Genomic DNA, 26607 nt, shown 5'->3' on the forward strand with positions numbered 1-26607 from the left:
CCGTGGTCGCAACTCGAGGACTTTTCTCCCCCAACGGTTATCTGTTCTTCAAGAGATGTGCAACTTGAATATAACATTAATAAATGAACTTTATTCCCCGTACAATAACATTAAGGCACTTGTCCCACCGCCGACGATGAGCGAGAAGCGAGCAGAGCGAGTAACTAGAAACGAGTGGGCGAGCAGTGAAAGCGAGTGTTCGAGCACGACGGGCGATTACTAGCTCTACTCGCTCGAGCCGGGCGGCCGCCAAGCTAACAGCGCTGAGCGAGTATCGCTGAGCTAGTTTTATAGCTCAGCGAGTCTTAGCTCTTGTCGCTGCGACAAAAGATGTAAGAGCGAGTTCTCGCCGGCAGTGTGAACCGCCAGCGATCAACTATTAATATATGTGTCTTTTTTACTCACACAGGTTCTTATATCTTTTGTTCGTTTCTTGAGCGAGAAAATAGTCGATAGCCAATCGTTTCCTCGCCGGCGGTGAGACAACTGCCTTACTTTTGTTACATATTCATTTGAGATACGAACTTTTTAATCTGAAATCTGGTCTATTCTCATAGCTTTTGCCTATGTGTAACTTTTAAAAAAGTTGACGGAACCCAGGAACATAAAGAACACATCCTTATTCGTTTAACAATAGAGTCGAGTTTATTTCGATAATATCCAATACCTTCAAAATAATACAAGACTACAAATGAAAACAAAAAAATATATATTGTGATGTAATAATACATAAAAACAATTTGTTCAAACAATCGAGACATCACTTTGAACCACATAAGGCCTACGTAACAAATTAAATTATCAGTATTTACTATAACAAGGGTGACGGCACCAATCATGGACATGTTAATCCTTTTCCAGGCCCCGCTAATTTAGGTAAGCTACTACATAGTGAATCAAACTTGTATGTTGTTTAGCTATGACGGATTAATTTAAAAACAATTATAATTTTTAATGACTTCAATTGACTTTGTACCATATTGTAAATGTACCAAGGTCGAATATTTGTATACATTTATGTGGCCACTATATGCACTATGCCCGGAAAAGGGCACAACAATAAAGATACAATGCCCTAAAGCTCACCATTCATGAATTTTACTACTTATGATTTATGATCACCAGTTATTTGAACAATAGGCTTATTAGTTTTAAAAAAATAAGGTCCGTTTTTAGGGTTCCGTACCCAAATGGTGCCAGCGGAACCCTTTTACTCAGACTCCGCTGTATTACTGACTGAATGACTGTCAGATTATGTATTACTGTGATAGCGGCCACAGTAATACATAATCAATCTGTTTAAAACAACAAATACCTACTAAAAACAGAATAAATAAGATTGTTTTTCCGTTTTTTGCTTGATATTAATAACGGCAACCGGTAGACGCTCGAAATATTCACAGAATCTTTAGTTGTATAATCATTTTAAAAATAAATAATTAAATTAAAATAAAATAAATATTTAAGGGGAGCTCTCATACAACAAACCTGATTTTTTTGCTTCTAATGTTGTATAGATAATGGTACGGAACCTTGGCCGGTTTTAAAAATTAGAGTCAACGGAAAAAAACCATTAAAAACCATGACTGGTACCATCACCTTGTATAAAGTTACTTAGACGAATGTCCTAAATTTAGAACGCTGGGTCTTATGGTGTCAAAAATATACTAAGTACACTCATTTTCAGTTTTGGCTGTCATCGTGCTTCTAACCTCCCTTGATGCAAAGCAAGGGCGATTTCTAGGACATCTCATCTCTGCTTACTATAGAAATAGCAAGCAAATAGAAAAAAATAGAAACACGACCGCCAAATACTGTTGGCGAAACAGAAGAGCCAATGAGGTATTGAGTATAATACAGAGTGCCTTGACCCCGGAGCTTTAAATACAAGGTTTTATTCTACTCGGATAACTGAGCTACTACCATTTTATTTGATATTAATCGTTATTTTCAGACAGGACATTGGTAAATGTACTTAAAGAGATGTGAAATGTCAATTACGTTAAAGGCTGCCGTACTAAGAAAATTTGCCTCCGTACTCGAGACAGCGATGACACTACTGCAATAATAGCCAAATCAAATCCTGGCCTGACTTGATAAGGTTTAATTGTTCGAAAATGGTTAAACTGAGCAAGTGTTGCCATACATTCTTCCGGAACATAACTTTGTTTGCGAACTACCTTCCGCTGGCGTTCGTGTCGTCACAGCCTAGTGTGTATATGTCTTTATTTTATGTGTTTAGTTTTAATGGGTCCCACTGAAAAACAGCGTTGTGGCTTGCCGCAACATTATGCTGAGTGGGTCCCAATTATACTATTCGATGTTTTTTTTTAAATTATTATTTCATCCTAACATGTTTTTTCTGTGTATCGAATATGTGTAAATAAATGTCTCTCTCTCTCTCTCTCTCTCTCTCTCTCTCTCTCTCTCTCTCTCTCTCTCTCTCTCTCTTACTGCCTTGTCCGATACACTGATTTAAAGTTTACTTTGAGGATCAATAAATTATCGAGGTTTAAGTTATTTGAAAATGTTACAAGGGTCAATCAATTTTTTCTTGTGTGTTATTCTGTCCCGTTGTCTAAGAGACAACAGTGACAGTGTCTTTAAAAAAAACTGTTATAATATATGCTACTTATGTGTTTAGGAGATAATTCATAAAATAATGGGCAAAAATCAAATCTACGACAAAAATCTCGATAAATTTTAACCAAAGAAAATATATAGAAACTCATGGTTTTAAAGAGTTGTCCAGTGGACGTAACCATGGCAATAAGGTACAAGAAAAACCAAACAGAAAAGTAGGTCAGTAATGCGGATAGAATCGAACCTTGTATTTAAAGCTCCATTGTCAGATGCGTATACGCACATACCACAGGGAAAACAAAACACACATCGATTTTAATTGCAATCCCTATCCAAACTCCTATACATTGTCTTTTAAACTGGTCACGTGGCTTCAGATTATATTGTTAAGGACAAAAAAACTGTATTTTTTTCAATTAAAAAAAAAAATTCGTCATACTTTAAAAAAAGGCCCGCACCTTAACATGTATGCATTTCAAAGTGCATTTTAGTTTGTAGTGATTTGATTACAGATACAAGCTTTAACATGTTAGTGACGATAAGTTTTAACCTCGTAAGATACAACGTTGTAAATTTAGGACATACGTCAAAGCAAACCTCAACTTTTACGGATTGACATCAAGTTTGAAATTCTCATCGAATTTGGACGTTGTTCTAGCGAGGTAAAGACAAGCCTTTTTTTGGTGACTTTACTTGCACTGTTTCCCTCAAGACAAACCGTCTACTGGCAGTAATACAGTCAACTTATTGAACTTATGTGTACATTAAACCGCAAAGAGTTGAGATAATATCAGGGCCTACGCTATCTGTCTTGGTGCAGGTAACATCGTATGCACGCGACGCGCGCGCGCGCAGTTAGCGCTGCTCGTACTGTTATCCAAGAGGCGACCACCCGCTCCGCGCAAGCGGCAGCCAGCGTAAGCCCTTACAGCCTTATTCATAAAAAGTTAGAGCTCCTTGAAGGCTCTTGAAGGCCGATGCTAAAAACATGATTCATAAACGTCTGTTAGCGCTAATCAGTCGATCAAGGCTCTGCTAAAGTTAGAGGACCGTAGACCCTCCTTTATCTCCTGCTAAGTCACAATGGCCGCCACAAGTTGAACAGCTGACTTTGACAAGAGCAAAAACACCATACCGAAGATATATATAGTGAAGGCAGGCTACGCAAAGATTAAAAAAAAACTGGAAAAAATATTTTCAGGAATTTGTATTTAAAAATCCTCTAAATTAGCAAAATAATTAACAATAAATATGAAAAAAAATTAGGATGATTAACATAATGGCTTTTTGCACAACATAAACATGCGAATCGGAAATGGCGGGAAAACAAACATCCCGCTTTTTATTTTTTTTCCTGCTAATTTGCTGTCACTGCTGTCAATTTTTTTTTTAATTATCGATTAGGCCATTTTTTGTCTTTATTTGCAAGGTGGCCAACATAACCGTCTACCCTATCAGCAGCTCAACAACTAGTGACTGCTAGCAAGTGTTTATGATCATACTACAACGCTATCTGCTTAATCAGTCTGCTGGTAACAGCGATCACCCGCAATTAAGGGTAAGCCTGTTAGAGTTTAAGGAAAAACTATCAGTTCCATTCCCACTAATATATCGCGGTTGCAACTTCAACATTGGAAAAAAAATGCACATTTTTGTGTCCATCAACAATTAAACAATCCGCAACCTTTTCATTTTATAAATAACTATTTAATTTAAAGCGAAAACAATAATTAATATATTATTATATATTTAAATGGCATGAAAAATCTACCCACAATCACAAAAGAAGCTCAGTATTATACTAATTAGAATGTGCGGCACACGGGATAGTAGTATTTAAACAGTATTACATAAAGGTCATTTTACCTCAGCCATGAGGCATGAATTTAAAATGACGACACCAATGTGTGTCGTTCAAATTGTTATCGAGAAACGCACATAGACATTCAGGATGTTATTTGTAAATTGTAGTTTTTCTTTGTACGATCTCATATACGGAATAGAACATACTATATTTTAGAGTAGGTACGCATTTATAACAGTTTTTTAAACCAATTTATATTGCGTATTTTAGGTCAACGAACCTATACTACTATTGACGTTTGCCGCACATCCATTCAAAATTGTACAAGGAAAACTTTCTGAAATCACTTATTTATTTATTTAATAATAATTTTCGATATCAGAAAATATAACTAGTCGTCTTCTACGCAAACATATTTGACATAAGTTTTTTTTTACAATCCCTACACTCTACCATAGCGTAAAAACCAGTAGGTAATCCACAAAGCTCCCTATTCTCCTCACAAACTGTACGTATCACATTAATTTGGTGGTCGTTTTGTTGATTACTTACTTAATTATTGTTTTGGCTCGACACAATACACTATCAATTTGGTACCTTCACTGACTACAAATTCTTAGAAACCTGTTTGTTACCAAAATTCCCCAAAAACCTCTCGTTTAAATGCGTCCAAAATTATGACAGTGGCACTGGACTAAGTCAGTAAAACGCATATGTGCGTCGCACACGCAAACGTCACAGACGCCAAATTGTGTAACGCGCAATGACAATCACATCGTTTGACAGATAGAAATGGCGATTTAGATTGCGACCACATGGGCGTTTCACAATAAACATCAACTTATTAAAACATTGAAGCATGTAACGTGCCACGTCTTTTTCCTTTTCCATCCGTTTAAATAACAATGTCACATACATTTATTTTCTGATATCAACATTATAACGTACATGGAAAGCGCCTGGGCAAGGAATTCGACTAAACGTCATCCCTGTCACTCAAAGTGACAGCTGTCAAAGTGACATATGACACAATCTTAGAATACACGTGGACACAGATTTTGAATGTAAGCCATTTGTAGATACAAAATTGTTATCTAAGCGTTGTTGGAACTATACATTTCAGTGACACAATGAATTAGTGACATTTATCTTCTGTGCCATAAGAGTTAAAATTCAATAAGATTGCAGTAATATTTACGTATCGTGAGGCATATTTTCAATTTTACAAGCACGCTCAATTAAATTATTAAAACATAATCAAGAACATAAAACATTCCTAATCAAAATTAAAATAATCATTGCAAATTTCTTGACGCTGGGTTTAAAAAATACACTTTTTCAAAATAAAAAGTACCATTTAAACTAAAACAATGGACAGGCCGCATTAATTGATCGAAACAACATAGGCACTCCACACACACATTATTATTTTTCTTTTTTTTTACTATGCGCTTCATAAAGCACTAGCCAGTGTTTCTTAAACATACACAGCGACCCCCAAAATTCCCTTAAAATATCTTGTTATTTCAATTCCGTGACAGAGACGAGAAGTTTTTGAGTAAATAGAATTTGAACGCTTGAAGAAAACCAAACCGCACCTGGCCCTTACGAAGTGCAAAATTCGAAACTCGTATCTTGCCGTCCCGCTGACGCTTCTATTATTTAATACGAGAGTGAGAGGGACGGTACGATACGAACTTCAATTTTCGATAAGAGTGGAAGCTGACTTTTTGAATGCCAACTGAAACGGTCGCCTCGAACTCGATCGAAGATAATAAAAAAAAACTTTTAACTTTATACTCTCGTCTGTGTCATCATTTTATAATTTAAATTATATTTTATATAAATACCAAACATATTTCATATTAAACAATAATAATTGCACAGCGTAGGACGTCCACTAACGAGATGGACGGATGACCTGGTTAAAGCCGCGGGTTCTGCAAGTCTATGGAAGAAGCCATGTCTAACAGTGGACGTCCTACGGCTGATACAATGACGATGATGATCAACTTTTTAGTATTGCTTGTTGCCATGGTAACGTCTCCTGAGCTACTTTTTAAATATATGATTTTGTTGGGTACAAATCAGTTAATAGGTAGGAATTGTGTCAGTTTTAAAGAAATTCCTTCATGGCTCATCTCCTAAGCATGCTAATAGTATACATTGCAAACATTGTTCTAACAAAGTGTATCACTGAAGTCTCTTGAGTCACGGGACAGAATAACAACACTAAAGAGTTGATCGACTCGTTTGCATTATCATCATCATCGCAATTAAGAATCATCGATCAATCTACATGTGAATTTACGTCGTAATGGCCGGCACCAAGTTCCGCTCCCTGGTGTACGTATGGTTAAGTTTAAATCCAAAAATTTAACTCACGCTTCTCTCTCGGGATTGCCGAACGAAAATATTCCCTCCACGCCACTGTGACCCGTACAAAAAAAACTTAGTATGGCCGGGTTAAAACCGCAGCCCCAATTCAAACCTGTGTCCACCTAAAGAAACATATCAGTCTTTATTGTAAAATAACCAGTTCAGCAAGCCTTGGAGTATCATGGCGAGCACGAAACCGCCGAAGAGGTCCCAGCTGTGGGACGTGGGGGGCACGCGGCCGAGGGCCGGGGCTCTTTGGTTGGCGCTGAGGGTCTCCACGGCGCGGGTCAGGCGCTCTAGAGTGGCTGCTTGCTCGCGGAGGGCCGTGTCGAGGGAGTAGAGTGTTTGTTTGACGGTACGACTGGAACAATCAAGAAGGATACGTAGTGCATGGTTTTCTAGAGGGAAAAATTGGATCGCAGTGAAAATATGACGATACTCGAGTGCCAATCAATATATCAGAAGGTGAAGTGCATAGTTTATGGTCAGCGAAAAATTAAAAGGTTTAAAAGATTGCAGGCGCGCTGGCTCGACAGTAATGTATTATTGTCAAGTCACAATTATTTTTTTCAAAATTTATAAAGGCCATGGAAAAATTGGCACAAGTTGTATACAGCCAAGTCTAATGGCCGGTATCAGATATTTAGTTGGAACTCCGGACCTTTTTTATTGGGTCTAAATCAGCTTGTGGTGTTTTCGGTGGAAAAAATACACCTGCAGTTTATTTAAATAAAAAAAAAGCATAAGAAAAATATTGAAATAAAATTAAACGTTATAATATACTTTGAGAAAAAGTTTATTCTGTTTCAGAATTATTCACCATTTTTGAGCTTTACATTAGTCTCGGCTGGAGTAGCAATTGCTGGCTTCGTATTAGTTAAACTTTAATACTTAATGCCTACATCCAGGCGACGACAATAATCTACTAAAATGGGTGAGTGATCGAATGGAGCTTTATTATTTAGTGTCAAATGTCAAAATAAAATATGAACGGCTGCACGGTGGGTACCGAAGCTAATTAAGGGAAGACGATAAATACCAAATTTTCAAAAAAAAAAATTGATTGAAAGCTATTATATACTACATCTGTATTGTATTGCATATTATAGTAGTTCAGTATAGGGTAGTATAGTATAATGTAGTACAGTGTAGTATAGGATAATGTAGTATAGTATAGTGTACTCATGACTGTCGTGTGTGCGTCTTGCAGGTGGCAGGACCTTGTGCAAGATCCGCCCGGATTGCTACCACCATCTTGCTCGCTATCCTGCCGTGAAGCAGCAGTGCTTGCACTGCTGAGTTTCGGCGTGGGAGTAAGACAGCCGGTGAAATTACTGGCACTTGAGGTATCCCATCTTAGGCCTCTAGGTTGGCAACGCATCTGCAATACCCCTGGTGTTGCAGGTGTCTATGGGCGGTGGTGATCTCTTACCATCAGGAGACCCACTTGCTCGTTTGCCATCCAGTCGAATAAAAAAAAAACGAGCTCGTCCCGGCTGTCGCTGTATATAGGGTGTTTGGCAGATAGATGGCCATTCGTATATAGGGGATAGATGGTGCCATGTGCAACGTGGTCGAGCATAAAATAATTCACTTGGGCCCAAAGATATTTTTAAAGAATTTTTTTATTTCAATTTTCAAATACTCCGATTCCATGATTTAAAATCTTAAAAAAAACTTTGGGCCCAAGTGATTTTTTTTATGCTCGACCACGTTGCATATGACCCCGATCTATCCCCTATATACGTATGTCCATCCGTCAGTCAAACACCCTTTATATAAGTATAGTATAGTGTAGTATAGTACAATGTAGTACAATGTTGTATAGTATAATATAGTATAGTATACTCACGTGTGTGTCTTGGAGCGCGCGGCGAGCTCGTCCCGGCTGTCGCTGTCCGAGAGGCGCGCGCGCACGTCGGGGCGGGGGGGCTTTGGCGGGGGGGGCCGCCCGCCCGTCTGAGATGTTATCACGAAGTCTTCCTCGTACTCCAACACCTCGGACGGCTGCCACGGGCTGCGGGAGAGGGGCTGGTGAGGTGGTGTCGACAAGCGGTCGGACAAGCTAAATTTTTTAACACAGTAGATTCGCTATTGGGAGTAAGAGATCGCCTATGCCAGGGTTTCTTAAAGTGGGGTCCACGGACCCCTTAGGGGTCTGTAGCATGTGTCAGGGGTCCCACAGTACACAGTAGGTCAGTCCATAGATGAGAGTATGTATAAAGGGTTACTAGAAAATTTCTAGAAAAAACTTTTGACAGGGGTCCGTGGAATTGTTGAAATTGAGAAAGTGGTCCGTGACTGCAAAATGTTTAAGAAACCCTGGCCTATGCAGATTTTCGACTCCAAGTGCCGGCTAAGCACCAGCACTCCGACTTCTGGCCGGAGGATGTCTTCCGTCGCTTTAGGGAAGCAAGAATGAAAAATCCCTAAATAACTTTATTATTTTACTGTATTTTTTTGTTTTTGTAGGTATAACTGAATTTTAAAGCGCATTATTTTTATACTGTAATCCTGTAATTTTTTATTGATAAATAAATAAATGCTACCGATATTATCAAAAATTGTTAAACGAAATTTGGTATGTAGATAGCTGGAAGTCTGGAGTATAGCCTACTTTTATCCCAAAATGCCCACGGGGTTGGGATAAAATCTCAAAATTTAACCCACTAGGATGAGACATGAACATCGGCGCGAGTTTTTTCATCCAAGGTTTATGAAATTCACAATGTAATCTTTGCGAATTTGCAAGGGTTTTTTTTTTGTGAAACCCGGTATTTCTAGTCAATTGCTAAGCCTAATGGTTTACGAGTACGAAGCCGTGAGTAAAGCTAGATGTATATTAAAAAAAACCTCACCTCGTGTTGGCGTGATTGTACCTCCATCCTTGGTCTATGATACCTGTCAAATATAAACAAATGCATTAGACAAAACGTATGTTTAAAACAAGTCAACTGTTGTTGCCAGAGTGTACCTGCTGATACGCTACTCTTTCCGCCCCAAGTACAGTACCCGGCCATAAAGTAAAGATTGCACATCGGTCTTTGGAAAGATACTCGGCTAATTTCGGCTTCGTAGAGCGTTGTCACACACTACTTATGTGACGTTTTTAGTCGTTGTACAGGTGCAATAGAGTACTGACGCATTTAGATGAAAATATATAACAAAGAGTTGTTGAAACCCCTCAAAACTTTAAATTGTACGACGGCATCTTTAGGAAAAAGAGGAAACTATTATTTTTCTAGTAGTTGCAACAGCTTTACTAACGGTACTAAACAACGGATAAATATAATTATATAGATACAGATACATACATACTTAAATACATATTAAACACCCAAGACCCGAGAACAAACATTCGTATTTTTCATACAAATATCTGCCCCGACACGGGAATGTAAAAGGAAGGAAGCCGTGGTGGCCTAGTGGTTTGACCTATCGCCTCACAAGCAGAGGGTCGTGGGTTCAAACCCCAGCTCGCACCTCTGAGTTTTTCGAAATTCGTGCGCGGAATACATTTTGAAATTTACCACGAGCTTTGCTTTAGATCAGACATAAGCCAGTTGGGCTCGGGTCGAGCTCTAGTCAGATGGGTGTTACCTTCTGGCGCCGTGGCCTGAGGGTCTCTCTGGAAGTACCGCGGAACCCAGGGGGAGAGGAGGTTCTTCGCACGCTCGCGCTGCGCCTCTTCTATCACAGTCTTTTGCTCCGTCGCTGCGATCTAGAATAAAAATAGTATTTGATGTAACAGTTGCATAACAGGGATCAAAAAAGGCGAGCGGCGTGAGTTACGATGCGAGCGTAGCGAAATCCCTGTTATAAAATTTTTTTAGGTCGATGTCAGGATTTTTATCAGGACATTTTATTTTTCCATATGGTAACCGTACCCTGAGGGTGTTTTACCTGGTCGTCATTGGCGATGGCCTCCGAGACCTTGATCCAGAGCCGCTGCGACTCGTACTCGTGCTGGCGCTCCACGCGCATCAGGAAGCGGCGCAGGCGCTGCTCTTTCAGCACCGCTACGTCTAGAAGATTCGACTCCTCCTGAGGGGAAATGGTTAATACATTTATTTCAGGAAACTTGGCCCATACAATAAATACCTTACACATCCATACCTTACAGTCCCACTGCTGGGCAAATACCTCTCCCCTGGATTTCCAACATACATATAATCAATAATATTTAAAACTAATTTAATTTGGTGACTAAACGGCCGATGCCGGCCGGTGATGCCGGTGGAATTCAGAAACTTAGACACCTCAACACTAGTAGCTAAAAATATTGAACATGGAAAAAATGATAAAAAAGATAAAAATATTTTATTTGCTTAAACATAATTCCATGCAAAATTTCCATATTGCAACAGACTATTAACCACATCGTCACTATTTCAAAATATCTCGTATCTCAAATCAATACATCCACAAAATTTACCATTGAATATAATAATGTTCCTAAAGTTCAGTCAGAAAAATAATAGATTTTGAGATACAAGCTTTTCTAAAAGTAGTGACGATATAGTATCTACATTAATTTTACGCCTAGGTTCGGAAGTTTTGTTATTCTAATTTTCAAGAGCAAAAATGAGGCACATCTCGAGTTCTATTTTCAAATGCTGAGCGTTAACTTCCAAGAATGTTTGAGAACTTTTGCAAGCTCGCCGAATTCTCAATTCACCACATTCTCAGTTCACCTAATTACCATAATACCAGCTGACCACATTCTCATCTCGTCACGTACTCAGTTCACCAAATTCTAATAACGTTTTTTTTCTCAGTTTGCCCCAGTTTTTCCTAGTGTGCCACACAACACTTAACCCAGTCCTTTTGTCCTTGATGTCTTATTTCAATTTTTTAAGAGCAATAATTAGGCAATATTTGAAGATAGAACTTTATGCTCAGACAGAATTATCGGCATATTTAAGAAAAGTTTTTTCAAAAATTATCTTTCAGTTTGCCCCAGTTTTTCCAGTGTGCCCCACAGAACTTACTCCAGTCTTTTTGTCCTTGATGTCTATCCGTCCGTCCCAATAGCCATCTATGCTGGCGATGGTGTCCTTCCCCTTCTTGATGCGGCCAGAGATCGCATTGGTCTGGTCGGAGCCGCCGAGAAATGACTGTAAAGAAAATCAAAATTAGAACATTTGTCCTGTTAGTGCCAAACTACCAGCCCGTTGGGGAAAATCGTCACAAGAATGCGCTGCGATAAATTGGCAGTTTTTTTTTGTAGCAATATCAATCAAAATCAGGCCAAACGTGAAGGAATACGAAAGCATTATGAGTGAAAGAACTATTAAATCCAAAATTTAATAATTATTGACAAATTTTAAACAAAGCATTGGACAGTCATGGTCGTTTAATCAAATCAAGAAAAGAAATCACTAATATTTTTTAATTAAGCATACGTACCCTTAATTTAAATTCGATGTCTGCACTATACCCGGTGTCAGCACACATTACGTGCACCTGCGGAAAAAAAATACAATATAAATTGGTACAATCCGTGAAAATCCCACATGCGAAATAAAATATGAAAAATATAAATGTGAAAGTTAGTGAATTTATTCGTGCTTTCAACTCGTTCACTTCGATACGGCTTGAAGGGTCAGGATGAAATTTGGTATTCAGATAGTTGGATCTTAGAAATGACACATAGTATTAAAAATGTTACCATATGTTCAAAGTGTACCGCGTTAAAGGCACGACTCTACGTACAATGCCGTTTTACAACGTAAACCGACTTTTTCACACGTTACCCCCGAATCACCGGTCTTTTTGCCCCAGCCAGGCTTGCTATTTACCCTGCTCCCTCACGACTTTAATCGACATTTTCCCTAGTTGCTCCTCAATCGCCAGTCTTTTCCCGCCTTGCCCCGGGCTTATTTTATGGGGGTACCTATTTCGCTTTGCTCCATCTAGGCTCATTCTGACTTTGCCCCGTAAAACTTAAACCGACCTTTTATCATGTCGCCCCTCAATCATGAGCCAGTCTCTCCACCTTGGCCAAACTTGTTCCCTCTTCACTTTGCCATGGGGCACCGGTCTTTCCCCGCCCTGCCCTATCTTGTTCCCCCGCCTACCTTCCCGCCCAGCTCCATGCTGAGGGTCCCAATGACGATGCCTTTGCAGTGCGCGTAGGGCGCCGTCGTGATGTAGGTCTCGCCCCACGTCAGCAGGTGCACTCGCGCGCATCCCTCCAAGATGGCGGACGTCGAGTTACCTGGAACGACAAGTTACTGTCAAAAACTGACAATTGTGTACTACCTAAAGGGTATTAGGGTTTTTTTAGATGATTATTATCCTTACTGTTTATTTATTCCGGTCTTCCAATTTACATATGCAAAATTTCATGGAACCGGTTGAGTATTTAAGGGGTCAAAGACTTTCGCATTTTTAATGGAAGTAAAGATGAACTCCATGTTAGTTTTTCGGCCAGGTATCCATAGTTTTTGTAAAGTAATGTCGCATTTTCCAGTAACGTTATATTGCTCGGTTAGTAATCTATATAAATAAAAGGAATCGTAAAACTCTGCAACGGCTGGACTGATTTCACCAATATTTTTTTTGTTGTGTTCATTATTGTCAGGATAAGGTTTCTATAGACGAAAATTTCGAAAAATAACAACGGGGGCGAAAAACCTGTTGCAACATTATTAGTTATTGTATTTAAGGGCGGACCAACTATTTCTTGTTGTTATTCTGTCCCGTCAGCGAGGGGACAAAAATAGTACAGTTCAATAGAAGAAATGGTGTGTTGTGTTGTGTACTAACATGCTTATTAGATGACCAATACGGTATTTGACAACTCCGGAATTTGCCATACCCTAATATTATTATGAAAGTATATATATACAGACAGTGTTTAGCGCAGAGAAAACTTAAATCGGTTGTAAATTGGATTTATAGTTTTTTTGAAAAATCTATATACCTGTCTCTTTCTCAAACGCTTTTCTCTATGCAGCAAATATGGCGGTACTGGCGTGGGGCGTCACATGCCAGTATGTCGTTCTCTGTCTAATCTTGAATTTCAAACCTTTTTTAACTGTTATTTGTAAAGGTAGCTTAAAAATTGTTTTTCTATTCGATAACAGGCATTGTGTAGTTTTAATTTATAAAACATATACAAAATAGTCAAATACCGTATTATAGAAGGGGCTTAAAATTCCACAAAAATGCATGTTTGGCAAATTTTAATTCTATAAAGTTACGGTTTAAAGAGTGACCCAGGAGGCCGTTACTATAGCAACGAGGGATAAGAAACTGATCGACCCGTAATCTAATATTTTTATTGCTGTACCCAAATAGACATTAGAACATACCATAAAACTTGGAGCGCGCGAGCAGACTACCCTCAATCACGAACCCCTCCTTCCTGTTTGACACGTAGAAGGCGGACACGGGGGGGTGATGCGATACCTGCGAATTGAAACCTAATTATAGCAAAGTTCGTATTTTGTTGGCTAAGTTAGTATTTGGAAGAGATCGCTCTGAAGCGATAAGGCCGCCTATTGCTTACCTTAGAAAATCTCTATGTATATACTTGTGTTCTCTGTACTGTTTACTGTATTGGTGTGCAATAAAGAGTTATTGTATTGTATTGTATTTATCTTGTGCCTCAATTAGCTTATTGCGGGCAAGTTGAAAGCGAGGCGAGCGTGCGGCGAGTTCGCTGCGAGCGCGTAACGATTTTGCCGCGAGTCATCATCATCCAAGCCTATATACGTCCCACTGTAGGGCACAGGCCGCCCCTCAGAATGAGAGGGCTTGGGCAGTAGTTCCCACGCGGGGCCCAGTGCGGATTGGGAACTTCACACATACCATTGAATTGCTTCGCAGGTTTGTGCAGGTTTCCGTAAAGCTCGTGGTAAATTTCAAATGTAATTCCGCACATGAATTTCGATAAACTCAAGAGGTGCGAGCCGGGGTTTGAACCCACGACCCTCTGCTTGAGAGGCCATATGTCAAACCACTCGGCCTTTGCCGCGAGTGCGTAACGATTTCGCGCGAGCACGCAGCAAGTTCGGCGTTCGCGCCTGTAGTGCAAAGTGCAAACTTCGTATCTTGCCGTCCCGCTGACGCTTATATTATTTTATACGAGAGTGAGAGGGACGGAACGAAACGAACTTCGATTTTCGAATTTCTTAGTAGGTCACACACCTATTTTGACCATTTTTAGCATTGCTGTGAAATTTGCAATTATTTTGTTCTTGTGTCACAAACCGCCTGACCCCCCTCCGCTCCCCAATGAGGCTATCGTTTCGGTCTTTGACGCACTGTTGCGTGATTTTTTGCCATATCTTTAATCTTTATTGAAAACAAAGTTTAGATTAAAATCATATTAATACATCTCAAAACCGTACCATAAAAATATCGAGCATGCCACAGTGTTGCTTACTCCCCGTTTTGTTCGGAAAAAAGGGAGGACAAAGGTTTCCGAAAGTCAAAACTGTCTCAAAACACAGACATTCATTGCCCCGGAACGCATATTTGCCATAATTAATTTCAGATATTGCAAAATATTCTCAAAATTATTCTAATTATAAATAAACCCGCGTAGGTCACCCAAAAACTATGAGATTTTACATTTCGGAGACCTCACGCTACACTAGCGCCTCTAGCGGCGAATTCATTCGCGATAGCCCTCATTAGATGTGTGACGTAATAATGGATGACCCCTAGTTTCCCTGGGACGCCTGAGTGTGCAGCGAATGCGTTGCGCGTTCGCGGCGAAATCGTTACGCGCTCGCAGCGAACTCGCCTCGCTTTCGACTTGCTCGCAAATCGCAAGTTTTTTTTTTTTTTTTATTTTACTGAAAGGCAAACGAGCAAGTGGGTCTCCTGATGGTAAGAGATCACCACCGCCCATACACATCTGCAACACCAGGGGTATTGAAGACGCGTTGCCAACCTAGAGGCCTAAGATGGGATACCTCACGTGCCAGTAATTTCACCGGCTGTCTTACTCTCCACACCGAAACACAACAGTGCAAGCACTGCTGCTTCACGGCAGGATTAGCGAGCAAGATGGTGGTAGCAATCCGGGCGGACCTTGCACAAGGTCCTACCACCTGCAAAACTGCTGCAAGTGTGACAAGGCCCTAAATAAATAAAATAAATGTCCAGCCCCACACCTGCTCGGCCACGTAATACGTCCGCGTAAGCGACTCCGGATGCGGCCAGCAGCAGCGGAAAGTTTCCCCCAGCACGGGGTTATAGGGCTTCTTGAGCCCCTTGGGCTTCCGGTACAGCCCCGACAGGTACCAGCGGAGCACCAGCTTGAATCGGAGGTACGGGTCGTCGACGCCCTGGGCGCTGGAACGAGGGATGCTAGTAAATTAGAGGTCATTCGAAGATCAAACAACTTTTTAGTGTAGCTTGTTGCCATGGTAACGTCTCCTGGGTAACTTATTAAGGGTAGAGTCAAGGGGAAAGATATCGGCACAGTTTATGCACTTAACATTAAGGCCGTGTATACATATTTTTGCAACTTTGGCCGTGTCGATATCTTTGCCCTTGACTGTACGATTTTACTGGGTGAAAATGCACTAGAAGTTAAAAAAATCAAATTCAAATTCAAAAAATTCAAAATTCAAATGATTTATTCAGTAAATAGGCCGCAATGGGCACTTTTACACGTCATTTTTTAAACTACCAGCGCTTTCGGAAAGACCATCATTGCCAAGAAGAATGCGCCGCAAGAAACTTAGCAGAAAGACAATTTGTCATAATAAGTAATATAATTACAAATAAAATACTTAAAAAATCAAAAAATAATAATAATAAAAACACAGGGATGTATGGGGTCCCTTAGATACAATACTAAACACTAACTATATCTAAACTATATCTACGTTCAGCGGAAGTGTAGAATGCTTCCACCGTCATAAATTTTAAAATAACAAATAATAAGTTAGGGAGTTGTGACAGTTATAAGGCAATTCCTCTGACCGGAGGGTGTGGTGTTCCGTCGCTTTAGGGTAGCGAAGAAGACGACTTTCGAAAATCCCTAATATTTTACAGCGCATTGGGTTTTTTACAGTAATCCTGTAATTTCTCATTGATAAAATAAATATAGTAGATTGTGCAACGAGAGCATAAAACGAGCCATTCTACCCCAAGCGTTTATTTAGCCACTTGAGCCGGTACGGCCGGTGAGTTTAATGCTCGAGTTTTACAGTCTGCTTTTTACTCAGATTGCGAGGAAACGAAATAGCAACAGTGGAAACAATTATTCACTTTCTAATATACCTTTTATTTTTAATGCATTATTATAAATCTGTTTAAAAAAAATATATACCTCGTTGAGTTTCTTGCCGGATTCTTCTCAACAGAGGTTTTTCCGAACCGGTGGTAGTTTTTTTTTTTTTTGACATTGATAAGTGCTTGTTAGAGCCTAAATTGAATGAAGATATTTTGACTTTGACTATTGTATAATTATATATTTTTAGATTTATTTTGATTGATTTGATGAATTTTTAGTTTTATATAAATTATAAAAAACAACAAGTAAAAACTTTTTTGTTTGTGGCTGTTGACACCTGTTTACCTTGGTCTTAGACAAAGATTTTACTTTATGCACTTGATCATAAAAAGTAATTTTAGCACAAACTTTACGAGCATGAGAAGTGAAAAATTTTTTTTTGTTGTCGTGGTAAGAGATTCTGTTACAGTTTCCAGTTTATCTAGTAGAAGTACAGGACGTCTAAAAAATAATCGACAATGTCATCAAATTCTACAGCCGATAAAAAAATGTGACCACGTAAATTGAGGCGGTTGAAATACAAATTGGCCCTAATCAAGAAAGATAAAAGAAAGGTTTATTTTGGCTCCATAAGTACCACCTAAAACTAAGACTAAAACTAGCACTAAAACTATGTTACTTGGTGACACGGCAGGATACCAAAAAGGGTCTCTACTCAGCATGTGTTGCCGCACATTATGTGCAGTAACGCTGGTTTTCTGTGGAGCCCAATCATAATGGGCATAATGTTCGAAAAACATAACCCTCAAGCGGTCGCGTAAACACTACAGCTTACAGGGAAAGTATATCAGCATGGTAGTAATTGTCGGACAGCTTGTCGAGGAAGGACCGCGGCTCCAGGATAAACGTGGGCAGCACCACCTTGCTCAGGTCCATGCCCGGACGGACCTGCTTCAACAGGAACCAGAGGAGGGACTTGTTCTCCTCAGCCACTTCTTCTACCAGCTCACCCGCCTGGAACAAGTTAACATTCACCCCATTAAGGGGCTGTTTCACCATCCATTGATTAGCGTTAACTGGCGGTTAGGTGTGATGCCGTCTCTGTTTGTTTTGTTCGAATAGACGGAGACGGCATCACATTTAACCGTCGGTTAACGCTAATCAATGGATGGTGAAACAGCCCCTTATTCTTATAAAGATCTAGTATCAACGTAGCTTTTAACAAAAAAAAACCTACTCCAAAAACGTTGAGAATTTCATCATCGGGTCCATATCGACTCGCATACTTATTGATAGTCCGAACGCAATGTTTGTCAGAATGAACGTTTGACATATAACTCTTTTTTCTCTGAACCCAATAATTGTTCAAAACAGTCGTGAAAGAAACCTAGAGACTAGAAATTTCTATTGGATGACCATTTAAAAATATCACAAAAATTTGAGGTTTCGGTGGATTTTTTTTTATGACAAACGATGTTTCGGACAAAAAATACGGTATGACTAGTAAAGAGTATGCGAACTTTGGCGCTCCCTTCATCATCATCACCCTCCCAGTCTATTATACGTCGCACTGTTGGGCACAGACTTACTTCCATATTCAGAGGGCTTAGGGCGTGAGAATTTGTTATTGTTCTAATCTGCTGTAAACTGCGCCACCTGTTGAAATGCAGTCGAAACACAAACCACGGATAGAAACAAGACAGGTTCCCGCCAAGGTCACTCCTTTTGCGTCTCTAGATTAAATCCGTCTAGAACGCGCTTTATTACGCTGTAGTAGTACTAACCGCGCCAGTCTCCCGGTCAGGGTCCTCCACGTATAGCTCGTGGACGCGCTGCGCGGGTCCAGTCCCCGGCGCGCGGGGTCCGGGTCCCCTCCGCCATGCCTGCTCGCGACCCCTCGCTGTCCGTGTCCGAAGCGGCACCGGCTAGCTCTGCGAAAAGAAACGGTGCTGGTAGCTGGCTACTTACTACTGTTAGCTAAACGATACCAGGTAAGTAGCAGGGTAGCGTGGTAATGTACATAGTCCGAAAAATATTGAATCAACTTTTATCGCATTTACCACAATGTTTTGTATATATTTAAACACAATATTACTTATTTTTGTGTTGAAATAGCGTCAGGTTTTTTCTTTATATAAGCGGACAGCTAAAAATGGACAACTTTTTGAGAAATACTCATAATACATTACAAGGTATTAAAATGATTTCACGCAATACCCTGGGACTTAAGAGATAAAATACTACAGCTACATTATTCGTAAAAAAAATTGTTCATCTGTTTCTAGCAAAAACTAATGTCAAATTACAGATAAGAGAAGCTGAACGAGCGTTTATAATTAAGGGGTTGGGCCTTTGGATCTAAGCACGCTTTGCCGAAATTACGCGACCTAAATTTCGAGTCCACAGCCAAAATTACGCCACGTTATGGCATAGAACCGAACTTAGGCCGGGTGTTAACCGATGTTCCGCGATAAAACTTGACGTAAGGCCGGTAAAATATGTGAGTAGTAATCGAAATAGCAGGCGTAATCATGCCAAATTTCTGTTGTGTAATAAGTAAGAACATAAAATCAGTTCCGCTACTTGGGGTCACGTATTTTCGGCATGTATAGTGCTAAAATACTTTGAATAGCTTAATAAATAATCGGTACACACAATCTTCTAGCGTAAACTATGATAATCAACCAACTTTTAGACTAGAACTTTTTCGCGTCTACTTTAGTGACGTTGGTGTCTTGCCCGCTATTGGGTCATTTCGTTATTCAACCAATCACAAGTGACGCAAATGTCAAATGCGTCAAACGGAACTCGCGGTACCAGCGTCAACTAACCTCTCACTGCCACAGAAATCATTGTCATGGTACGAGTATGTACGCGAATAAAGTTTGTGTATCATTTGGTTCAATTGTTCACTCACCACCATTACCATTGCACTCTACATCCCTCCTGCTCTCAAGAAACACCTTGTACCCCTCCATCTTTCTAAAGTCCGACAATATGGCGGAATCCACCGAGAACTTCCGCGGCAGAGGTCCAGGCTCCGACACCTGCCTTGACAGCTTTTTCTGCCGCTTCAAGAGGGAGAATATACTCGAACGGCGACGCGTCTTGTCCTTCACCTTTGATGAAAACAATATGTCCGTGTCGTGTTCCATCGTTATTGGTATCTTGTTTATGATTGAGAGAATCTTGAACTAACTCTTCAACGGAAAAAGGCCCTGGAAGTTCTTAAAGTACACGAGTAAGGAGGTCTTTCCGTATGTGTTCCTTAATATTTATTATTGACAAGTGATTTGTTGACAAAGAAGTCTTCAGTGTAAAAACAATAGTTTTAACACAATATACACTTTGTAAGAATACTTCGTCTTTTAAAAAGAGCCAGCATTCAATTTAGACAATTTAGTAACGTTCTCTTTGCCGTCGCTTTTGTTATTTTGTCTTCTATTCCCAGAGTTTCAATTCTTAGATGCCAATTCAATCTTTGTAAGTCTTCTAACAGATCTCAACTAATATTTCGTAACTTTCTCTCGTTTTTGCTTCTTTGTTAATTAACTCTTCAGCATGCTTTCTATCTTAAGTTACGCTTTAGGCACTTCTATCTTCTTCAAGGCTTTACCAATTATATTTTACACCAATATGGTTGATCACATCTACTTGTGTGCCAAAAAGATCTGTTTCTTTAACATTAAGTTGTATAATTTCTATATTATGTTTCTGTATAATAAGTATAGTTTTATCTACAAACTCGTAGAGACATTTCGCTTTGTGCTATGTCTTGATGACTTTTGTAATCTATTATTGATATATGTTTAGTTTTAGGACACTTATTAACCTATTCATTAAATTTCACTAGATTATGTACTTGGTTTTAATCCTTAACTTTCATATACTTTGCATATTTATTTTTTAATATCACAAATTACCACCTTCAAGTTGCACACATGTTAATTTGCTTTGTAAACATCACACATAGGAACAATGTCAAAATGTCACGTGCGTCACATATCGCTGTAAGTAATGGTGTCAAATTATCATGGTATCACATTTACGATACAGCGTGTTTTGAATAACAACTCGGTCAGATGTCAGATAAGAACATGAAATAGCTGCAACATAGATATTAACAACATTATTGAGAAAAAAAAATATTTTAGAGTGTTGAAATATATCCAATATAATAAAGCTGGTGGCCCAACTCCAGGTCTTAAATACTACATCTGTTAAAATAAAAGTTAGGAGGAGTAAAAATTTGTACTGGACTCTCGGTGCGCGAGTGCAACTCGCACTTGGACGGTTTTCCTCAATTTAGGTCACTTGTTTCCGAGTAAGTATAATTTAGGGTCATTCAAGGTCTGTAACTAAACCAGTGAGATACATCTTGTGTCTCATGTCATTCACGGTCAAGTGAGAAAGGATCAATGGACGGTCAGTCTTAAATAAAAGAAAGAGGCGTGGAACAAAAGGTATTAAGCAAACACGCTGTATACAGTCATACTATTGTTGACAGTAATTTGATCTCATTGCCATTGCAATGCGGTGCATGCCGTCTGGATTTAGGTCGCATTATGGTGTATTGTTTGAAACGTAACTTGATATAACAGGCCTAGTTACGTTTTAAAATACCTAACCTTGACTTGAAATGTTAAAGAATTTAAACAAGGAAATGCTACATGCTTGTAAAATGTAAACTTCAGTGGCGTAGCGTGGGTAATTAACCGCCCGGGGCGGACGAAAAATTTGCCTCCCTCTTGTTTAGGTTTTAAAAAACTAAGGTGTCTTTAAACTCGAAAAGGGATTCCCGCGATTTCGACACATTATAAGTAGGTACACAATAGAAAAGTTCGTGCTCATTCTAATTGGTCCGAAGCGTAGCTGCGAAAAAATTGTGAAATATATTATTATCTGGATGTTATGGAATTTTGCCTGGTAAAAGTTACTAGTTTTTACCCGCAGCTTCGCACGCATGTCATTTGACCTAGCGGTTGAATTGAAATTCTTAAAAATTAAACGGATTCTAGTCATTTCAAGTCCGCGTGACGCCGTGCGCCAGCCACCCTTCCACCCCCGCCAAAACTATAGGTAAAACAGCGAAAAAAAATCAAAGGAAAAGATGTTTACTAGGTAGTGTTTACTCTTAAGAATTTGAAAAAACATCCGAAGTCTATTGTGGGGACCCTTCTTTTGTGGAGGCCCCGGGAGTGTAGCCCCCTAAATGCGGACCTGGAGCTTTTGCCTGTAATATAACATTTGCTAGAATGCTCATTACAAGTCAATGCTCAAATGTATCAGGGTAGTTCTATGTGCGTTCCAACCGCTAAACTGGAGAAAGAGTCAGGTAGAACGGTAGGATTTTATAAAACGACCAGCTTTTGCCCGCGGCTCCGCCCGCGTGGTATTCGGTTATCGCACTGTGCAATTTTCCGGGATAAAAAGTAGCCTATGTCACTCTCGGGGCCACAAACTATCTCTATGCCAAAAATCAAGTCGATCCGTCGCCCCGTTACGGCGTGAAAGACGGACAAACACTCAAACATACACATTTGCGTATTTATAATATTATAAAACGATAGAATGCGCAAGCGATACTATCACAATTCATTAAAATTTCTTGCTTACGGTCTCTCAGTTCTTACGTACAACGTTAAGATTGAATGTTCTACGGTCTTCTTTTCTGGAGTCGGTTAAACCATGCTGTTGATAACTGGAACTTTGACACCAGCGCCCTCTGCCGGCAATCATACGAAGCAAAACTGTTTGTTTGTCACAGTCATTACAGCAAATTGGTGTGAGAAGTCGCGTGGCCTCGCGACAGTTGACATTGGTTAATTGTTGACAAACTGACTGTTGGTACGTATCGCATACCGACAGTGCTTCAATTGAATAGATTAATGGGTAAAAAAGAATCCATACTAATATTACAAATGCGAAAGTGTCTGTTTGTATGTTTGTCCGTCTTTCACGTCGGATCGACGTGATTGTTGGCATAGAGATAGTTTATGGGCCGGAGAGTGGCATGGGCTACTTTTTATCCCGGAAACATACACAGTTCCCGAGGGAACAGCGCGCGATATCCGAATTCCATGCGGACGAAGTCGCGGGCAAAAGCTAGTAATATTCTATTTAGTCCGCCAGTTATCAGAAAATATTGGACGCATACCTTTTTTTGAACAATAAGACTATTTCCCAAAAAGTTGTCCATTTTCAGTTGTCCACTTATAAACAAAATATAATATATTTCCTGAAGCTATTTCAACACACAAAATAAGTAATATTGTGTTTAACTATATACAAAACCTTGTGGTAAAGGGAATGTGGCATTTAAGACACAGGCACTGCCTAGTTTAAATGCTAGTACCCATTTTTAAAGTATTATTTTTATCAAAAAAAAAAAGTGTGGCCTAATATAATTTATAAAATCTGTATGTAACCGTATTCGGCAAATAAATTATTTCTTTCAAAATAAAAAGTCAGATAATCTTTGTTGTTGGATCCAATAGAAAGTTTCGATGTAGTTACAAAATCACGATTTTTTTCCTCACATGATTTCGTGACGTTTTCCTGACGTCAAGAAATTTTGCATGTTTTATGCAGTTTATGTTTTATGATCTCGTCAGAGTTAATAATTTCTTGACAAAACTGATTTCTTGTCAATTTCATGACGGGACACTTTTATGAGAAATAGTCATAATATTGTGAGGAAACCTGCACAAACCCGCGACGCTATTCAATGGAGTGTGTGAAGTTCCCAATCCACACTGGGCCGCGTGGGATCTATGCCCAAGCCCTCGCATTCTGAGAGGAGGCCTATGCCCAGCAGTGGGACTTACACAGGCTGGAATGATGATGATGATCAACAAATAATTGTTTGTTCAAATTCTCATTTTTTGTTAAATGTACCAATGCAACGTTAATTTCGTCATTATTTAAAAAACTCGTTAACCTCAAAATAGATAATTTTTCTGAGTGGACCTAATGAACATTTATTAAATTTCACTTGACAAGATTTCATATTTCTAAGACTATAATTTGATTCGTTCGTTCAAAAAAGATCACGTAAATCTGACAGCTCCTTTTTCTGGTGAAAAAGGCAAAGGAAACATATTATTCTGTGGTAGTATTGGCAAATCAGACATACTTTTTCAATTTATGTATTTTTTTAAATATGGAGAAATAAATTATGATAAATTTTTTCCACGTTCAGGAGGCAAAACTCATTCGATTCCTGTAGTAATTTACAGGTGTTAAAAAAATGAAATCTTGTCAATTTTGTTGAGATTTTTTCATAGTGACGATTTGCAAGTACCTATGCATTGTCATTCAAGCAACTTTAAGTAGTTCCATCAACAAAGGGCGATCCTGCCCGAACCACCAGGATGTCACTACCAGATTATTGTACTGTCACCAGATTGATTTGATTTCAATTGAATGATTACATAAGTACGCCAAATTTTAAGACAAAATTCAACTACTGGAAGATAAATACGAACTTATCCGACATAATACTGAGGCCGTATTGCCTAACGCTGCGTATAATCTGTCAAAAAAGAGAAGAAATTAAAAAGTGGCAACACTGTAGTGTCCTCCCTTTTGGTTTGACAGGGCTTGAAAGGGATGACACTACAGTGTTGCCACTTTTTAATTTCTTCTCTTTTTTGACAGACTATAATTTGACGACCGGATCGCCAAGTGGTTAGAGAACCTGATGAAGGTTTAGGTTCCGGTCGACCCTGGCTGGGGCAGATATTTGTGTGAATAATACGAATGCATATTCTCGGTTTTTGGGTGTTTAATATGTATATAAGTATGTATTTTACAAGCTTTTATTTAGTTTCACTTGTCCCGTTGTCTGTCTGTCTGTAAACAAATCTTGCAAGTTAAATTCGACCAACTGCCAGTAGTCGGAATGACCTGAAATTTGGCATGCTTATGTAAATTGCGTGACAATACAATAAACTGGTAATGACATTTTGGTAGTCCGGCCAGGATCTTCTCCGCAGGACGGAACTCTTCAACCGTTAATGGCGGTTAATAGGAAATTTGGTTTGCAAATGTAGTTCGGGTGACAATTGCAAGTACAGTCAACAAAAAGTACAGTCAGCAAAAAAGCTTGTATAAAAAATGTTTTTTACCAAAATTTTTTTATCTATATAAGTATGTTTATCCGTTGCCTAGTATTCATAGTACAAGCTTTACTTAGTTTGGGACTAGGTCAATTGGTGTCAAGTGCCCATATTTATTTATTTTTATTTATTCTGATGCTCGCGATCGCAGTCAAATGCGAGCGTCAGAAACTTTAGGCAACACGGCCTCTGTACATTGTGCAAATCGTGAAAAAAAGTAAAATGAAATTTCTTAAATATACGTCAGAATAGAGTAAAGACGTATATTAGCGGAACACCTCGTATCTTATCTGGCAGATAGCTCGGGCAGGCTTAACTTGTAAGATATGGGTCGTAAGTGTTAAATCACGTTTAAACACTGTCTACATATTATAATAAAGGCTTGCCAGTTTCGGAGCGTGAATTAGCGAGACCAATGACTTTTTACATCGGCAAGTCGCGTTTAAATATACTACCGAAAAGATAGCCAACAATAAGTTGGAAAACCCCCGACTTTGTCACTTCAAAGTTCAATATCTGAAAAACGACTGAACCGATTTTGATAAAACATGTCTATTGTCTAAGAGCCATCGCTAGAAAACATGCTTTCAAATAAAAAAAACCGCGTTCAAATCGGCAAACCCATTTAAGAGCTACGGTGCCACAGACAGACACACAGACGTACATACACATTGCGGTCAAACTTACAACACCCCTCTTTTTGTGTCGGGGGTTAAAAAGGCGCGAGTTCCATTGGGAAAATCACCAACGCCACATGCTATCACACTTGTGCCATTTTGAGTGGCTTATTAATTTTCCAATTAGTCCATTTAAGTATCAACTTTTATGTCCATAATAAGCACTAAAATCTAACCTTCAGAGCCTCAAGGCGTAACCTAACCGCAGAGTACAGTCAACAGCAAAAGCAGACAATAAGGTCGCCACCCAGTAGCGTGAAGCCGTAACAAATCGATCCAATAACGTCAGTTTAAGTCAAACTAACATTATTCAATTTAGTCTATAACAAGCACTTATGAATGTCAAAACCCAGTTCGGAAAAAATTCTGTTGAGAAGAGAACCCGGCAAGAAACTCAACGAGGTACACATTTTCAACGGTTAATAGTAAAATGTGTCTTAAGCGGTAAACAAGGAATTACGAACGAGTCTATTAGAAGCCTGAAGCCGAAGACTGAGGGCTTTAATGAGTCGATGTTCGTAATTCTAGTGCCGCCCGTGAGACATACAATGTTTCTCATCACATTTGCGAGCAAAATTGTATATTTATAAAAGAAAAACTAATATTTTTTAAAATTGCCGATACCGCTGACTGCTCCTGCCCCCAACCCCGCAGCATGCGCCCGAAGTGCGCTGCAGCACACCATGCAGTAACAAACTCATACGGGCAATGACTCATTTACCGACCACGGGTTTCATGACAAGCACATTAAGGTCGAGGGTTTTATTTGGGAGGTTGCATGCAACAAGGTAGCCTGCATGTTAACGACACTGTTTACGAGCAAGTGCGATGAAAAAGTCTCTA

General features: G+C 39.3%; 2 protein-coding genes across 3 annotated transcripts in view; both read right to left on the bottom strand.

Annotated features, from left to right (window-relative positions):
• Window positions 1–4144: 4144 nt before the first annotated feature.
• The window catches only part of Orp8 (Oxysterol-binding protein-related protein 8), a 144307-nt gene continuing 121844 nt past the window's right edge, over window positions 4145–26607 (bottom strand). For both annotated transcript variants that reach the window (XM_074110120.1, XM_074110121.1), the window contains exons 13-21: window positions 14086–14182; window positions 12847–12986; window positions 12176–12232; window positions 11758–11883; window positions 10670–10810; window positions 10367–10487; window positions 9625–9667; window positions 8619–8783; window positions 4145–7127 (exon numbers count right to left, since the gene is read on the bottom strand). In XM_074110120.1, the coding sequence (XP_073966221.1) occupies window positions 6902–7127; window positions 8619–8783; window positions 9625–9667; window positions 10367–10487; window positions 10670–10810; window positions 11758–11883; window positions 12176–12232; window positions 12847–12986; window positions 14086–14182 (1116 nt within the window). In that variant the 3' untranslated portion in view covers window positions 4145–6901. The remainder of the gene's footprint in view (window positions 7128–8618; window positions 8784–9624; window positions 9668–10366; window positions 10488–10669; window positions 10811–11757; window positions 11884–12175; window positions 12233–12846; window positions 12987–14085; window positions 14183–26607) is intronic.
• LOC141444411 (uncharacterized) lies at window positions 18768–21006 on the bottom strand. The gene is made up of 2 exons (XM_074109962.1): window positions 19885–21006; window positions 18768–18898 (listed from the first exon to the last, which is right to left on the bottom strand). The coding sequence occupies exons 1-2, from the start codon at window positions 20120–20122 to the stop codon at window positions 18768–18770; spliced, it is 369 nt and encodes a 122-aa protein (XP_073966063.1). The 5' UTR covers window positions 20123–21006.

The sequence above is a fragment of the Choristoneura fumiferana genome, chromosome 30 (assembly GCF_025370935.1).
Source record: "Choristoneura fumiferana chromosome 30, NRCan_CFum_1, whole genome shotgun sequence".
NCBI classification, from domain to species: domain Eukaryota; kingdom Metazoa; phylum Arthropoda; class Insecta; order Lepidoptera; family Tortricidae; genus Choristoneura; species Choristoneura fumiferana.